The 16307-nt window shown below is 32.8% G+C and overlaps 1 protein-coding gene across 34 annotated transcripts in view; it reads right to left on the reverse strand.

Moving 5' to 3' along the window:
* Positions 1 to 16307, reverse strand: part of LOC125678161 (proto-oncogene vav-like) — a 40470-nt gene that overhangs the window by 18765 nt on the left and 5398 nt on the right. For 15 of the 34 annotated variants that reach the window (XM_056154756.1, XM_056154782.1, XM_056154771.1 and 12 more), the window contains 15 exons: positions 11365 to 11473; positions 10519 to 10620; positions 10306 to 10374; positions 9993 to 10193; positions 9794 to 9889; positions 9598 to 9669; positions 8036 to 8109; positions 7025 to 7043; positions 6852 to 6866; positions 6044 to 6135; positions 5798 to 5843; positions 5230 to 5250; positions 2501 to 2599; positions 473 to 582; positions 172 to 261 (listed from right to left, as the gene is read on the reverse strand). In XM_056154756.1, coding sequence (XP_056010731.1) covers positions 172 to 261; positions 473 to 582; positions 2501 to 2599; positions 5230 to 5250; positions 5798 to 5843; positions 6044 to 6135; positions 6852 to 6866; positions 7025 to 7043; positions 8036 to 8109; positions 9598 to 9669; positions 9794 to 9889; positions 9993 to 10193; positions 10306 to 10374; positions 10519 to 10620; positions 11365 to 11473 — 1215 coding nt within the window. Of the gene's footprint in view, positions 1 to 171; positions 262 to 472; positions 583 to 2500; positions 2600 to 5229; positions 5251 to 5797; positions 5844 to 6043; positions 6136 to 6851; positions 6867 to 7024; positions 7044 to 8035; positions 8110 to 9597; positions 9670 to 9793; positions 9890 to 9992; positions 10194 to 10305; positions 10375 to 10518; positions 10621 to 11364; positions 11474 to 13304; positions 13405 to 16307 lie in introns of all 34 variants that reach the window. The other 19 variants (XM_056154781.1, XM_056154780.1, XM_056154776.1 and 16 more) reach the window with 5 other exon arrangements.

Here is a 16307-nt window from a genome sequence, read left to right on the forward strand (position 1 = left end):
ATGAGAAATATAATCCTTCATTATAAACTTCTGTGGGACAGTGAAATTCTACCTCTTGGACAAGATTCACAGTCCAAGACTTGGGAGTTCCTCGTCATACACTGTAAATCTTGTCCTCTCAATGGAATTTCACTATCCCACACTCATTATAATGAATGGCTATTAATATACCTTAGTAGTTTCCCACAAACAGTGCATTCTGTTGGCTCCTCAAATGTGTGCATCACATAATTTATCCCTTGTGGTGGTGAAGCATTCTCTCTAGAATTCGTAATTCATATTTTAAATTTACATGAATAATCAATACATGGAAGTGGACAGTTTCATTTCATTTCTTACAACATGGTTAAGGTTGCATAATTTTGTAATGCTGTCTGAAACTATGGCAATCAAAATTGAACTGAGGTTTTATGAATATTGTTTTTATACTGAAATATTCGTCTTCCCAAGAAGTGTAAATTTATGTACATACAATGCCAGCCTTATTGCATCAATCCATTTAGCCTTCATGTCCTCTGTTTTGGCAAAGAATGAAAATGCGTTTGAACCATCTTTCTTAGCCATAATAAATGAACTGTTCCACTGTAAAAAAGAATTACAAATATGAATTCAGAGCAATGAAGAATATGGCCTTTATAATTCAAAGCATGGTGGGATACATCCACTTTATCACAGAAAGTCTCAAAATATTTCAGTAAAAAGAAAGAAAAAAAAACAACAATCAAAAACAATTACAACACTCCACTTCAAGTAACTAAACAATAGTTCTGAATGTAAAAAAAAATCATAGAGAAAAGCATCTTTTCACATTGTTCTTATAGAATCCACAAAAGGTATACAGGTAAGATACATGTATAATTTTAACAAATGCTGCTCTCCAACAATGGAGCACTACTCATTAGAGATGTTTGTTTAGTAATAGATGCTGTTTTCTATGAATTAAGCACTAAACATGAGAGTTGTTGATTAGTAACAGATACTGCTCTCAAACAATTGAGCACTATCATAATGACCCCCTAGTGCCAACATCCGCGCATCAAAGAACCCCACTGGAAATAAGCTTTCAAGTTTTCATGGGTTATCCTTGGTATGTGTATATATTTGTATGTATATATCGAATAAACATTTATTTTATTTGTGAGAGTTGCTTATTTGTTTAGTAACAGATACTGCTCTTCAGCAATTGCATACTATTTGTGAGAGTTGTTTGTTTAGCAACAGATGCTGAAATACATTAAATTAGTACTCTTTTTATTTTTTGGTCTTTTTTCTTCCTTTTTAGTGATATTACCTTGAAAGAAAACAAATATTTTTCAACAACATATAATAATTAGTTTATATTAAATTCTACTGTACTGGAGTGCCTTTTCTATTTCCACTTGTGTAGGTTACATACATGATACTTCACCCTGGCCCCTTTGGCATAAGTTCCCTCCCTTTCCCCTTGTATACATTGTTCTGTACTTTACCTTTTCCCCTCTGGCCAGGGTCCCTTCCTGTTCCCTTTGTGTAGGTGTTACATTACCTTTAAACTGGTTCCCCACTGATTGGTGCTACACACAAACAACGGGTAAGCGGTACTTTCACTACTTTGATTAGCCCAAAAGAGCCGATTTCATTGGCCAATTGATTTTCATGTTGCACTGGAGAGATTCTGAATGGTAGCGCCAAACTCTAATTAAATTCAGACTTCTTAGATCCGCATCGTATACTCTTACGCAGAGTATAATGTGTGGATCTAAGAAGTCTGATTCTAATTACATTGGGTAGCGCCGTTGTAGCTTTCTCAAATCTCACACTTCATACTTCACCGCATATATATTTGTAATGTAATGTAGTCGACTGCGACGTCATTGCTAGCATCGTTATTGTTTTGAAATGAACTCTCGTCATACGCGTGAGATAATGATACAGCCCAAAATTGGCGCTTACCTGTTGTACACGAGAGAAGCGAGGTCAACAGGATACCAGCTTACATTACCTTTTCCCCTCTGGCCTGGATCCCTTCCTGTTCCCCTTGTGTAGGTTGTACATTACCTTTTCCCCTCTGCTCTTGGTCCCTTCCTGTTCCCATTGTGTAGGTTGTGTACACTATTTTTCCACTATGGCCTGGGTCCCTTCCCTTTCCCCTTGTGTAGGTTCTATACATTACCTTTTCCCCTCTGGCCTGGGTCCCTTCCCTTTCCCCTTGTGAAGGTTATGTACATTACCTTTTCCCCTCTGGCCTGGGTCCCTTCCCTTTCCCCTTGTGAAGGTTATGTACATTACCTTTTCCCCTCTGGCCTGGGTCCCTTCCCTTTCCCCTTGTGAAGGTTATGTACATTACCTTTTCCCCTCTGGCCTGGGTCCATTCCCTTTCCCCTTGTGAAGGTTATGTACATTACCTTTCCCCCTCTGGCCTGGGTCCCTTCCCTTTCCCCTTGTGTAGGTTCTGTAATCTACTTTTCCCCCTCTGGCCTGGGTCCCTTCCCTTTCCCCTTGTGTAGGTTGTGTACTTTACCTTTTCCCCTCTGCGCTGGGTCTCTCTGTTTGCAGGTTGCTGATCATGGACTTTGTAAACTGCCAGGATGATGGCCTCTTTGAAACTATAAGATTCCCCCTGTAAAACATGAGCAAGGATTAGTTACAGACTGTATATTAACTATAAACTGCAAGATAAAGGTGACTGTGTTGCACCTGTTTGTAATCTGTTAGTCAAAATACCAGTAGAGTGGGATATGAATGGTTTAGACTTTTATGAATAAGATACCCTATTGAATGTAACAAACAGTAACAGATTTTTTCTTCTTCTTTGCTTGGGCCAAAAAAAAAAGATAGTTTGTTTCCCCTCGCCCGACCGACCCAGTGAAATTCCCGCCGACCCAAAAGTTTTTATTCATATTTTTCAGCGACATTTTTTTTTTTTTTTTTTATTTCCGAACAGAAAGCAATACAAACAATAAAAGATGTGATATGATTGTCAAAGAGACAACCATCAACAAAATGACAAATATTAACAAACAATTACACTTCTACAGGTCATCCTATTAAAGGTATTCACTGATTGGTTTAAAGCATACTACCTTGTAGTATGTCTTAGTATATTGCCATGGAAATTTAGTACAAAGAATATTGTAGAAAAAACAACTTTTTACCTACCTACCTACCCATATGTGAAATTTAGGGTCGGGAGAGGGGAAACAAACATATTTTTAAATGTGGCCTTGTTTTCCGATTTCAAAATGTATGCATATAGTTTCATGTCTACAAATGTTGTATACATATGTACATAAACTTCCACATTGCAATGCATATTTCTTAATATGTAGATGAATGAACAAAGAAACAAGTAAAATGATATACTCCGTATTAATTCCCAATCACAATATAAATAATTGCATACTTTCTCATAATATCATCCTACAATTCTGTTTCTGAAGTCCATCGCTCTGTATTACCCAGCCCCCATTGCCTTTAGGCATCATACTTAAAATACAGTGCAATGTGTATGTTTCAATACAAGCAACAGGATTCAGCCATGGGTATCCTAACCAGTAAAGGAAATTCTTAACCAAAAGCAAACAGGACACATTGAAATTTCCATCAAGAGTTTTAAGTAGTGGTGACTTGCAATTCTCTAAATATAGCAGGTTGTTTTTATGAGGGTCAAAGGAAAGTCATGCATTCAAAGCATACAACAACATTCCTATGAAAATTATGAAAACAAATACACAAAATTATTTATTAACCATGATGAAATTCTAATGAAAATACCTACCTGCATACACTTCCACTCTCATAAACTTACCAATACATTCAATTCACACAATTTTCCCTTTCAAACATCTACATTTTAATCACTGAATAAAAAATACTGACTACCCAGAACATGAATTAACAATGTGCTGACAATAAATATTTAGTTTTTGTAACAAATAATGAAACATCATCACCAGTTTCATGCCTAAAAGTATTAGTAAAATAAATCTGAATTTCAGTGAATAAATCATGGGCTAATAGAATATTTTCAATACTATATGAACTGGTGCTAATCATTAATTGTCTTTTTGTAAAACTAATTAATACACACAAGCTATAAAAGGTTCTACATTTCTTTAATTGTCTCTCCATGTTCTTTTTTAACATTCGAGTGTTTAAAGTAGCAATTCTATGTATGGTATCATACAATTCTGTGTATGGTGTCATACAATTCTGTGTATGGTATCATACAATTCTATGTGTGGTATCATACAATTCTCTGTATGGTATCATACAATTCTGTGTATGGTGTCATACAATTCTCTGTATGGTATCATACAATTCTCTGTATGGTATCATACAATTCTGTGTATGGTATCATACAATTCTCTGTATGGTATCATACAATTCTGTGTATGGTGTCATACAATTCTGTGTATGGTGTCATACAATTCTCTGTATGGTATCATACAATTCTATGTATGGTGTCATACAAAGTGTTGACTGCTACTGGTAAAGACTTCTATATGCATGTGTAAATTTAGTCATAACAGTTTCTCATTTCATATACTAATTGTTTATCACAATAATAATAACCAATTACATTTATCTCACATGATTTTTAATTACCTATCAAACATGATAAATCAAAATAGAATTTCCATTAGCTTATCTAAACTCTCTACCAAAAAAATGAAATATGTTCTCTTCCCGGATTTTAAGTTTCATTTCATTCCACAAGGAGAATATGGATTATTTCATTCCTGACATGCCATGCCAAAACTTGACCTACATGTACATGTTTGTTAGTATCACACTCAGCAGAACATGTTCACTGCTACAGCTCTTACCACTTTTATTGTTGTAAAGTGATGTGACTATGCTTAATGAGTACTAACAACTTATTAATATGACTATAACAAACTCTTTAACTAATAGATTTCAATACTATAGAAACAGAAAGTAAATAATGCATATCGGTACAATCTAATACAGAAAGAAAACGTAACATTCCGGACACATTCGAAAGTACATGTACATCAGAAATGGTCTGCATAATATGTACTAGGAACTTGTAACATCGGTTACAAATTCAAAATGAGAATTTCTTAGGATTATTTCTGAAGAATAGCTTATCTTACAGATCACATCACTTTTGACACACTGTACATAGCCCATATCTATCACAAGTTTTAATTAGAAATTTGGATACAATTAAAATCAGCCTTTCCATTCACAGAATATAGTTTGGTACAACAGATAATGCCTTACCGAGAATAATCGATCCACCATCTGGGGAACAGCACATAATGAAAAGAATTAATTCAACGTTAGCATCAAAGAAACCCCCTAAAGAATTCAAAATACGCACAGTACCGGACGTCTGCCTTTCTAATATTTCACAGTAGAACATTTGCCAAAAGCAAATGTCTGTTTTGGACTATTTCAACCAAACACGTTGGAATTATGAATTATATGACAAGGATATAAGAGTAGACCGCTACCTCTCTCTCTCATCTGTGGTTTAATTAAAGATGAGAAATAATCACAAAGAAAACAATCTTGCAAGTAAAACATTCTAAACAACAACAAAAGTGAAAACACAACAAATACAGGTACTGAAACACTTCATGCATACAAATAATCAGATAATTAAATCATCGGATCACCGGGGACAATGTTTTAATGATGTGTTCTAAATCTTCATTCTTAGGCTGCATATTTAAGATTTACACATTATGAACTGTAATTAACACATCGTGCAGTTAAATTTACAGGCATCAAAGTAATACTCATACTGAAAAAGAATTAATGGGAGCTGCATAATATTCAAACTTACCCTAGCCTTGCACATCAGCATCACTTTGTCAAAGAGAAATATGTATCTGGCAAAAATATAATTCAGATAATCATTATACTGAATCAAAATCAGATAACAAACTTATATAAAGAGAAAACAATTTACAGTTCCCTTTATCATTTGTTTGAATGAACTATTTCCTGCATTATGTACTTCTTTGAGTGCATGTATGCATATCACTTCAATGTAATGAAGTTTAAACCTTCTTTATAAGAGATCACTTACCTTATTCTGATTTTGTTGTCCGTATGGTTTTTCACTTTCAGCTCTCCATCCTTCTGCAGTCTGCCATAGTCCTTTAATGTGGTGTTAGCAGGCTAAAACATACCCATCAATCATTGATAAAGAGTTCAGAAAACATGTCAAAATAAAAACACAGTGAATGCAATATCTTACACATCACCGACTTGAAAGATATGACCATTAAATCAAAAACAGCCATGCTATAGCTTTAGATAGCTTTTACCAAGGAAAAAAGATTGCTACTCACAATGGTATGAATTCTATCAATTTATGATATACTAGCATTATATTATCTTTATGTTGTAATTAAAAAAGGAATTAAACAATAAAGAATGCATAATTTTTTTAATCCTTTGACGGTACTAATCACATAATAAAACATCTTGAACAAGCTTTTGAAACATCACAAACATGACACCGTTACTTCAGATATCATTCAGAAACACTCTGTTACAGTACAATAAGTAGCTAATCCTTTTTTTGGGATACGTGTCAGGACTACATGCAGTACTTTATGATGTAAGAATCTGATTAATGGACGGTCAGAAATACAATGTATGTATGCAAAGCTACTTGCTATATACACAAGAAATTTACATTTCAGCAAATATACACAATATCTAAGTCTATTTTCTTTCCTGCAAACTTGATTATGGAAATGATATTCTTTTCTAATGCTATCATGTAAAACATCAAAACTTGTTTGTGACTGCAGGCTTAATGAATGATATTTTGAAAAATAAATATGCATGATTGTTCACACAAAAGAGAGAAACAATATGGAACTCACTGTTTTGGGTAGATACTGTATGAATGTAACAGGTAAAGTTGTGCAAGATTTATCAAGCATGTCCAGATATAAACACATGTATTGTTTGTCGAATTTAAATATCCAGCTGCTCTACTAATGAGCTATAACAGTAGCTAGAGAGCACTACAGAACTGTAAGTAAAGATATCATACCATTTGAAGGTCTCCAATGCTGAAATAAATAAACAGATACATGTATCTTAAAAATCTATACTACATAAGACCTATTACCGGTATTTCAATGTACATTTAACTCAGGCATGACAATGACAAGTTCAAGTGAAAAGGTGTGTATCTTAGAATTAACTGTTCTGTATTTCAGAATTTCAGAATTACCTGTTATATGTCTTATACTTCAGAAAGACTTTTTTATTTCAAAATTACCCGTTTTGTATTTCCGAATACTTGTTCTATATTTCGGAATGATTTTTTTGTATTTCAGAATTACTCGTTTTGTATTTCATAATTACCTGTTTTGTTTTTCAAAATATCTGTTCTATATATCATAATTACCTGTTTTGTATTTCAGAATTACTCATTTTGTATTTCATAATTACCTGTTTTGTTTTTCAAAATATCTGTTCTATATATCATAATTCCCTGTTATGTATTTCAGAATTACCTGTTTTGTATTTCAGAATTACCTGATTTGTATTTCAAAATACCTGTTCTATATTTCAGAATTACCTGTCCTACATTTCAGAATTACCTGTTTTGTATTTCTGAATTACCTGTTTTGTTTTTCAAAATACCTGTTCTATATCTTAGAATTACCTGTTTTGTATTCCAGAATACCTGTCCTATATTTCAGAATGACCTGTTTTGTATTTCAGAATTACCTGTTTTGTATTTCAGAATTATCTGTTTTGTATTTCAAAATTAAGTGTTTTGTATTTCAGAATTATCTGTTTTGTATTTCAGAATACCTGTCCTATATTTCAGAATTACCCGTTTTGTATTTCCAAATACTTGTTCTATATTTCGGAATGATTTTTTGTATTTCAGAATTACCCGTTTTGTATTTCATAATTATCTGTTTTGTATTTCAGAATTACCTGTTTTGTATTTCATAATTATCTGTTCTATATTTCAGAATTACCTGTCCTACAATTCAGAATTACCTGTTTTGTATTTTAGAATACTTGTTCAATATATCAGAATTACCTGTTTTGTATTTCATTGATCAGTTGTAAGGTCTCATTGTCTCTTTTCACTTCATTCACATACAAGGACAGGTCCTGTAATCAATAGTTACATGTACTGTTATTTTTCTCTACTTCACAATAACATTGTTTCTTCAAACTGTCTCTTCAAACTAATTAGTTTAGGTTTTCAAAACAATTTCCAACAAAATCTAACTGAAATAAATGCACCATTTACAAGAAATATCTAATATTTAGATGGTGCTATCATTCAAACAAGTGAAACTACATATATATACATGCGCAAATTCAGAATTTTTTTTTAGAGGAGCAGGTTCCACCCCATGCTATTTTTTTGCAGGGACACAATTGAAACTAAGGATTAACATCTGGTATTTTACTTCCGAAAGTACACAAAAACAGGCATACACATGTATATATTTTCTACCAGACTCAGGGGGTGGTGGGTTTGGGCCCTCTGTCCACCCGGGACCACCCCCACCATGTGCACCTTACACAAAATATCCAATTTAAAAGAAAATAGATAAAAATATAAGTGTAATGAAAATTGCAAAACAGCATAAAAATCATTATTTAATGGTTAGGCAGTAATATCCTGAAATCTCCATGAAGCATTGAAGTATTTTTAAAGAAGAAATTAGAACAATATCATATTGTACAAAATCCTAATCAGTGACACAATGTTTAAATATTTCAGCATTCACATGTGTATATACTAAATAAATGCAGATTAAAGTTTGTTACACATCAGACCCTCCCCGTTTAATCTGCATAATCTCAGGTTAATGAGATGTTACTTTGTGAGATAATTAAGAAATAAACGTTTTTGAAAATACACCCAAGGCATGAACTGTGATGCTTCATGTCAACAAACTTCATGAAGTGTGGTAGCGCTTCATGAAAAATGTGCCAATGTAAAGCTTTGCACTCCATATCCTCATGTAAAGGTCTTATATTTACAGGGATTTCAAAAGTCTCATTTGAAATCAGCATTTAGCAAATTCTATGGTCATTCTAATGATTTTATTTCGCAAAAACAACCTGTAGTTAAGTCAAATAATATCTGAGATGTTTCATACCAATTGATAGGCCTTTCTTTACTAACAGATTTTAACTACGGATTGCTCTGTTTATTTGATCAAGACAGAGAGCTCATGGCAGGTGTGCCAGGTCAACAGGGGATGCTTACTCCCTCTAGACACCTAATTCTACCTCCTTGTGTTGCCAGGGGTCTGTGTTTGCCCTACTCTTAATTTTGTATTCTACAAATGTATATGGGATTAATGAGACTGATCATGTTTGTTAATTCACTTTTCATTCTACTTTCATTTCTATTGGAATTCCCAGTCATTAAAATAGATGTACTATTTGAAGAGGAATCAAAGGCAAAAACATAGGAAATATAAATATAGAAGAATGGTAATTAGGATTAAAAGAGTACTTTCAACATCGAAAATTCTTTGGATGTTTATCTAGTTGGAATTTTCTCTGTCCTAATCCTTAGAGGACACTTTGTGAGCTGTGCTTGCTATAAATTTAGTACACTTGATAATAAATATATACCATCATGGCTTCCAGACCCATTTCCAGAGTATCTTTATCATCAGCTTGCTTCCCAGACTGCTTTATCAACTCCTGAAAAAATAATATAATTCTTAGATGAAAGACATCAAAATTTGTTAGGGGAACCCTACAAGTAATGCATATTCAATTATTAAAACTACACTAATTTGTGAATTGACTCACACAATATACTTACTCTCAATAATAAATGGTACTTCAAGACTCTCTGCATTGGAACATGAAGCAAATCTCTCAGTTTAAACTTCCCTTCATTTGCTTTCTTTTCACAAACCTAGAAAAATGCAAACAGTATAGAAATTATTTTCTCATTATATCCACCACGGTAGGGAAGAAAATTTCATAATCTTTCAAGACAATGGTCATTGATCAATCACCTCAATCTGACACCGAATTTGGTCGTTTTTCTTAATCACATCCTCCAATCTTTCCTGGGCTTTTGGCATGTCAGAACAATAATTCCCATACACAAGCAAGCTTTTCTTATATTTCACAAAAACGTCACCAATTTTAGGATTTCCACTTATACATGCTTCTTGCAATTCCGACTGAAATTTTTTGTGAATTTCAAGTAGCTTCTGCAAATTGAAAGACAAAGAATTTAAGAGTTTGGCATAACACAAATTGAGGACAGGCTTTACAATAAATGCATGTCTGTGATACTTAGTGTAGATAGTAGAGTAAACATACTTCTATGTGAGCAAATATAACTTCTCTGTCAGCAGATGAGATTATGTCTTTCAGAGGTTTAATGAAGTGCTGGAAATATAATCAAATCAAATACATTATACATGTATGTGTATTAAAGAAATATTGAGTTCTCTTGCTAAACAATTCCAACAAATATACTCTTCATAGAATAGACTTTGTTAATATGACAGTATCTTTTTTTTCCACACATACTTGCTGAACCATGCGTAATGCGTCTACATAGTTTTTCTCTGTATCGTGGAGTTCTTTGACACAGTAGTCACGTTTTGTCACAGGGGGTGGAAGCTCAGATACCTACAGGATACAAAAGGACCAGTGATGCAGTATTAAGAATTCCTCTTACATCTAATGTGTAAATGTTCTGGTTGTCTGGATCATGAGATATAAAGGCAATAGACACATAATGCAAACAACACACACATTTATTCCTTTTATTCATATCTTAAAAGTTAACTTATTCCTTTTTATAAATGTATAAGTTTTTTGTGTGAAGATTGAGGAGTCAGTGCTTTCAAAGAGAAATAAATAAACTTATTCCTGAAAAAATATCAGTAGGTGTAAAAGTACTCAATAACAAACATAATAAAACTCTTAATAAAAAACTTATGTATCATCACAAATAGACTGAATACATGAAATTATTAAAATTGAATACGCATATTGAATTAAAAAACAGAGACACAAGTTTTAACACCACAACTAATACATTAAAAAAAAAAATAAGAAACACAAAATGCAGAGGTGACAAAGATGTAAGAAAGTCCGGAGCTTCTGATGTTTCTTAGCTCTCCTTTAATAATTACATTTGCTCAGTTATTTTCCTACATTATGAAGTTTTTGAATTATACCACTTCCTTGTTATTGTTACAGTATGCCCGAGTTTGATTGACAGTAGGCAATGAACTGCAGCTGTCATGTGCTTACAATCTGTGGAATTTGGAGCAACATTTTCTATGAACTCTTCCACAGAATTGCTCTTAAATCAATACCACAATGAATAAAAAAGTGAAAAATTAGGATTGATAAGAAAATTCTTACACTTGATTCTCTTCTATGTCGTCTTGTACATAAATCTTCATAAATTTCATCATCATCTTCTTGATACACATGATCGTAGATTTCTTCATTGTCATCAAGGTCATGACGTCTATCAACCAAACAAAAGAGAAATGCATGCAGGGTCTGAACTAAAAGCACAAATGACGCATTACTGGTTATTAAAATGATATTCAACAAAAGTATCAAATCTACTATATATAAATTAGAAGGTCCTGGCTAGAAATTTTTTGAAAACAATGTACTTGAAGCTCACATCAACAAAAGTCATCTACAGTATAAGCATATGCTTAAATCAATTAAATATCTTCATTTAAATGGGTAAGTTATTACAGGGTTTTTAGTTGTTACCTACATGTATGCCTATTAGGAAAATATACAGGTAACACACATCAAAGAATGTGCTTAATTCATTAATTTGAGTTACGAAGAACATTTAAGGAAAAATAAACCATTGTCATCAGTTTTAAAAATATAAAAGACCTGGGATTTAAAGGGACTGATTCACGATTTCCCCCAAAATTTTGTTTTTCGCTTTTAATGATCAAATCTATTGTTTAATGTGTTTAAAATATTTCACATAAAAATTAAGGTTATACATTATCACAAAAGCTCATTTTAGAGAGTTTATCATTTGTTTTATAAACAAAAATTACGGGATGTTATTGTTTATGAAATTTTCAAAAGAAATGGATATCAATCTAATTTTATGGTATCTTTCACATTTCAAGCATTCTGTGGATAAAATGGTCATCTAAAAGTTAAAATTTGTGACTATACAAAATTAAGATTCTTTAAATTACATAAAAAGACTCGAGTCTTTGTTTACATAACACAGATTTAAAGCTAAAATATTGCTTTTATTCTTGCATTCAGAAGGTCAAAATTTTGGCTGTTAACATTAAATCAATTATATTTTTAATGTTTAACATCAAAAATGAAAATTATTGTTTTCAAAAATTGTGAACCAGTCCCTTTAACTCCAAAAACATTATAAACACAAATACATTAGAGTACTGATATAAAAATTGATTTGTTGAGAAAAAAAGATTTAATATCGGCATCATTTCTAAAAATTATCATTTGAAACAGTGGTATAAACTTTAGAACATTGATTTGAAATTGTCAACACGATTCTGGCAGAAAGTTGTATCAACTTATAAGCGGGTCAATGGCAGATCCCTCCAAAATAACCTTAAAATTGCAACCAACTTTAAATACAGGCAAACTGACTTATAGATGAGTATATATGGTAACTGAAAAGTGATATACATCAAATATTTTATCCTGATAAATTCATGTGGACAAAGTCAAGTGACACAAAGAATTTGAACAATGGATAATATGATGCACCTTAATCATATCTAGTTAACTACAAACTTGTATGCTCCTATTTACTCAGGAATAACATCTCTCCAAAACATCTCCCTCATTTATCATCTGAATGTAATATGTAGGAGGACTATCACCAGGTATTCCTATATACATTATTGATATATGTACAGACTGTTGGGTTTATAGTTATATAACAATGAACCTAGTTTATAACCTTGACCTGAAATGCTGACACCGACAGAATACACATGTAGTATAGATGTGCTAGACTTTGTTGAGGTGAGCTACAAACTAACATTATAGTAAATGTAAATTTTGAAATTAATTAAATCTTTAATTTTTTGATACTTTTGCAGATCTGGTAGTAAACAAGGTGTATGCAGAATAAAAAAAAAAAAGCAAAGAAAACCCAGTAATGATAAAATACATTCAAATAATAAACATATTTTTAACAAAATTACTGACACAGAAACAAAGCATAAACATAAACGCAATGTTCGGCACATACACAATAACCGAAATGGAGGGATTGGAAACAAGAACAGCAAGTCATGTGACTCAGTCTTCTGTCACATGGCTTTTGATACCTGAGGATCACATGGTTTAAGAGAACACAGATCTTGATATATTTTCTCTTCTTCATCCAAACTGGATACATGGCTATATTCATCTGGCATTTCATGGCTCCTGTTCACATCAAATATAGTCCAATCATGTACCATGAGAGCTAATCTAAGAACACTACATCAAAAACAAACCTTTGATGGCAGTCTTTGTTAAACACATCTTTCAATAATTTGACAGCATTACCAGTTATGAATTTGATATTGTGTAGTACAATTACGTTGAGAAGACAAAATGTTCAAACACTCATTGTCAGTAAGAGACCAGAAATCAACATACAAGATTTATGCATTGATAATTTGGCTTATTAATCATGCTATAAATCTTTATTATCATTATAGTCTCAAACTAAACAGTCAAATAGAAGTCTTTCACTGTAAAACATTTCAACAAATCACTACTTTAGGACCTAATTAATCAAAAAGCCATCTAACATTGCACATTTGTTAACCAAATTCAAGAGCAATATGTATTTTTGGGATCCTTATGCTTTTATCTGATGTCAACACCTCCACTTTGTTCTGAAGGTTTGGCAAAACATGCAATGTGTATGAACCCTTCAAACAAATATTCTCATGCCTTTCACACGTTTTGCTATTTGAATTAGCTGTCCTGAAGTGTCCAATACTTGTATGCAGAGTATATCATTTTCTATTTCAATGGGGGTTGCAAAACATGCTGTTGGACATACTAGTATTGGCATCTTTACTGATTTGAACATGAAAGGTGGAGGGGCCAGAGGATACTGGATGATTTTGAATGAAATGAAACCACAATTTATCAATTTCATAATGTATTCAATTGAAATATTCAAAATGTCAGTATGGAATTTGGATTTCTTTCAATTCTTTAGTCTATTTTAAAGGGGTCATTTTTTTCTAGTGTGTTCCAGTCACTGACTTACACACATTTAATTTAGAACATTGCATTTAAAGATGAATCTGGAAACTCCTGGTGTGTAACACCTGACAGTGTGAGCAGTCTTCATGAAAACTCACTAGCCCAATGTCCAAGGCTAAAATTGATACATATGGGCTAGTAAAAATTGTCTCCAAAGTAGCTAAATGGGACAGTGGAAAATTATGATAAAAAACCATTCTGAATAGAAATTATATTGAAATAAGCATGTTTGAGTTCACTTTTCTTTCATTTACCACGTCAATATGACACATAACATGGGTGTTAAAGTGTGAATATATCCCTGACCTTCAATGTCTTGAAGGCAAACACGGCAAAGTGAAAAAAAAAAACAGGGAAGAAATATAAAGAGAAATTTAATGTAAGCATAAAAAATTTAGAGAAGAAAAAAACACTCATTGACTATGAAATTAAAATGGAATACAATGATGCAACATTGATTTTGAAATTTTATCTATTTTTCTGGGCTAGTAAAATTTTTATTGGGGTAGTGAAAATGTCAAATCCACTGGCTTGAGGCTCAGAAAAGTTTTTGTGAAGATTGTTTGAGTAAGCCACACCTACTTCTCAGGTAACCATATAGTTACTACATGGGTCTTCCCGAAAGAAACAAGAGGCCCAAGGGCCTAGAATCGCTCTTCTGATAAATTGTACAACCCCACCATTTCTATTCTTAGCCTCTTAGTATTCTAAATCTTTAGTTAAATCCTAAGAATTCAAAAAAAAGTAGGTCAATGTGACATACTTTTTGGTTTACACATTTTGAGAAACCAAGAAATATCAACTGACAAAGTTTGATGATTTTAAGCCAATTAGTATCTGAATATTGAAATATAGCTGTCAAATTCCAATTGTAGGTCATGGTGACCTATTTTTTGGTCAGTGAACTCCGAACATGCAAGACCCATCAACTGACAAAGTTTGATGACTGTAGGTCAAATAGTATCTGAAATATATAAATATAGCCGTCAAATTCCAAAAGTAGGTCAAGGTGACCTACTTTTCCGTCAACACCCTTCAAACATGCAAGACCCAACAACTGACAAAGTTTGATGACTGTAGGTCAAATAGTATCTGAATTATATAAATATAGCCGTCCAATTCCAAAAGTAGGTCAAGGTGACCTACTTTTTGGTCAACACCCTTTGAACATGCAAGACGCATCAACTGACAAAGTTTGATGACTGTAGGTCAAATAGTATCTGAAATATATAAATATAGCCGTCCAATTCCAAAAGTAGGTCATGGTGACCTACTTTTTGGTCGACACACTCCGTAGACTCAAGATGCATCAACTGTCAAAGTTTGATGATTGTAGGTCAATTAGTGACTGAAATATATAAATATAACTGTCAAATGCCAAAAGTAGGTCACAGTGACCTACTTTTTGGTCGATACACTCCGAAGACTCAAGATGCATCAACTGACAAAGTTTGATGATTGTAGGTCAAATAGTGTCTGAAATATAGGAATTTAGCTGTCAAATACCAAAAGTAGGTCACGGTGACCTACTTTTTGGTCGACACAAACCGAAGACTGAAGACGCATCAACTGACAAAGTTTGATGATCCTAGGTTTTACAGTGCCCAAGATATGCATCTAAAATTAAAAATGTGAAATTTGAATATCTGCAAAATTCAAAAAGTAGGTCACTGTGACCTACTTTTTTATAAATATGTTTCAAGGCCTCAAGATGCATCAACTTACAAGATTTCATGATTCTAAACCTCTCGGTATTTGAAATAACAACTTAAAATATATCTATAAATGATAAGCCATAAAATTCAGAAAGTAGGTCACGGTGACCTATTTTTCAGTTGACGCATTTCAAGGTCCCATGATCCACCAACTGACAAGTTTTGATGATCATAGGCTTCAAAGTGTCCAAGATATGCATCAAAATTAATTTTAAAATAAATACCTGCAAAATTCAAAAAGTAGGTCACCGTGACCTACTTTTGAGACAACTTGACACAAGGTCTTAAGATGCATCAACTGTCAAAATTTGATGATCCTAGTCCTTATAATGACTAAAATATCAAAGATTT

This window comes from Ostrea edulis, chromosome 2 (genome assembly GCF_947568905.1).
Source record: "Ostrea edulis chromosome 2, xbOstEdul1.1, whole genome shotgun sequence".
NCBI lineage: Eukaryota > Metazoa > Mollusca > Bivalvia > Ostreida > Ostreidae > Ostrea > Ostrea edulis.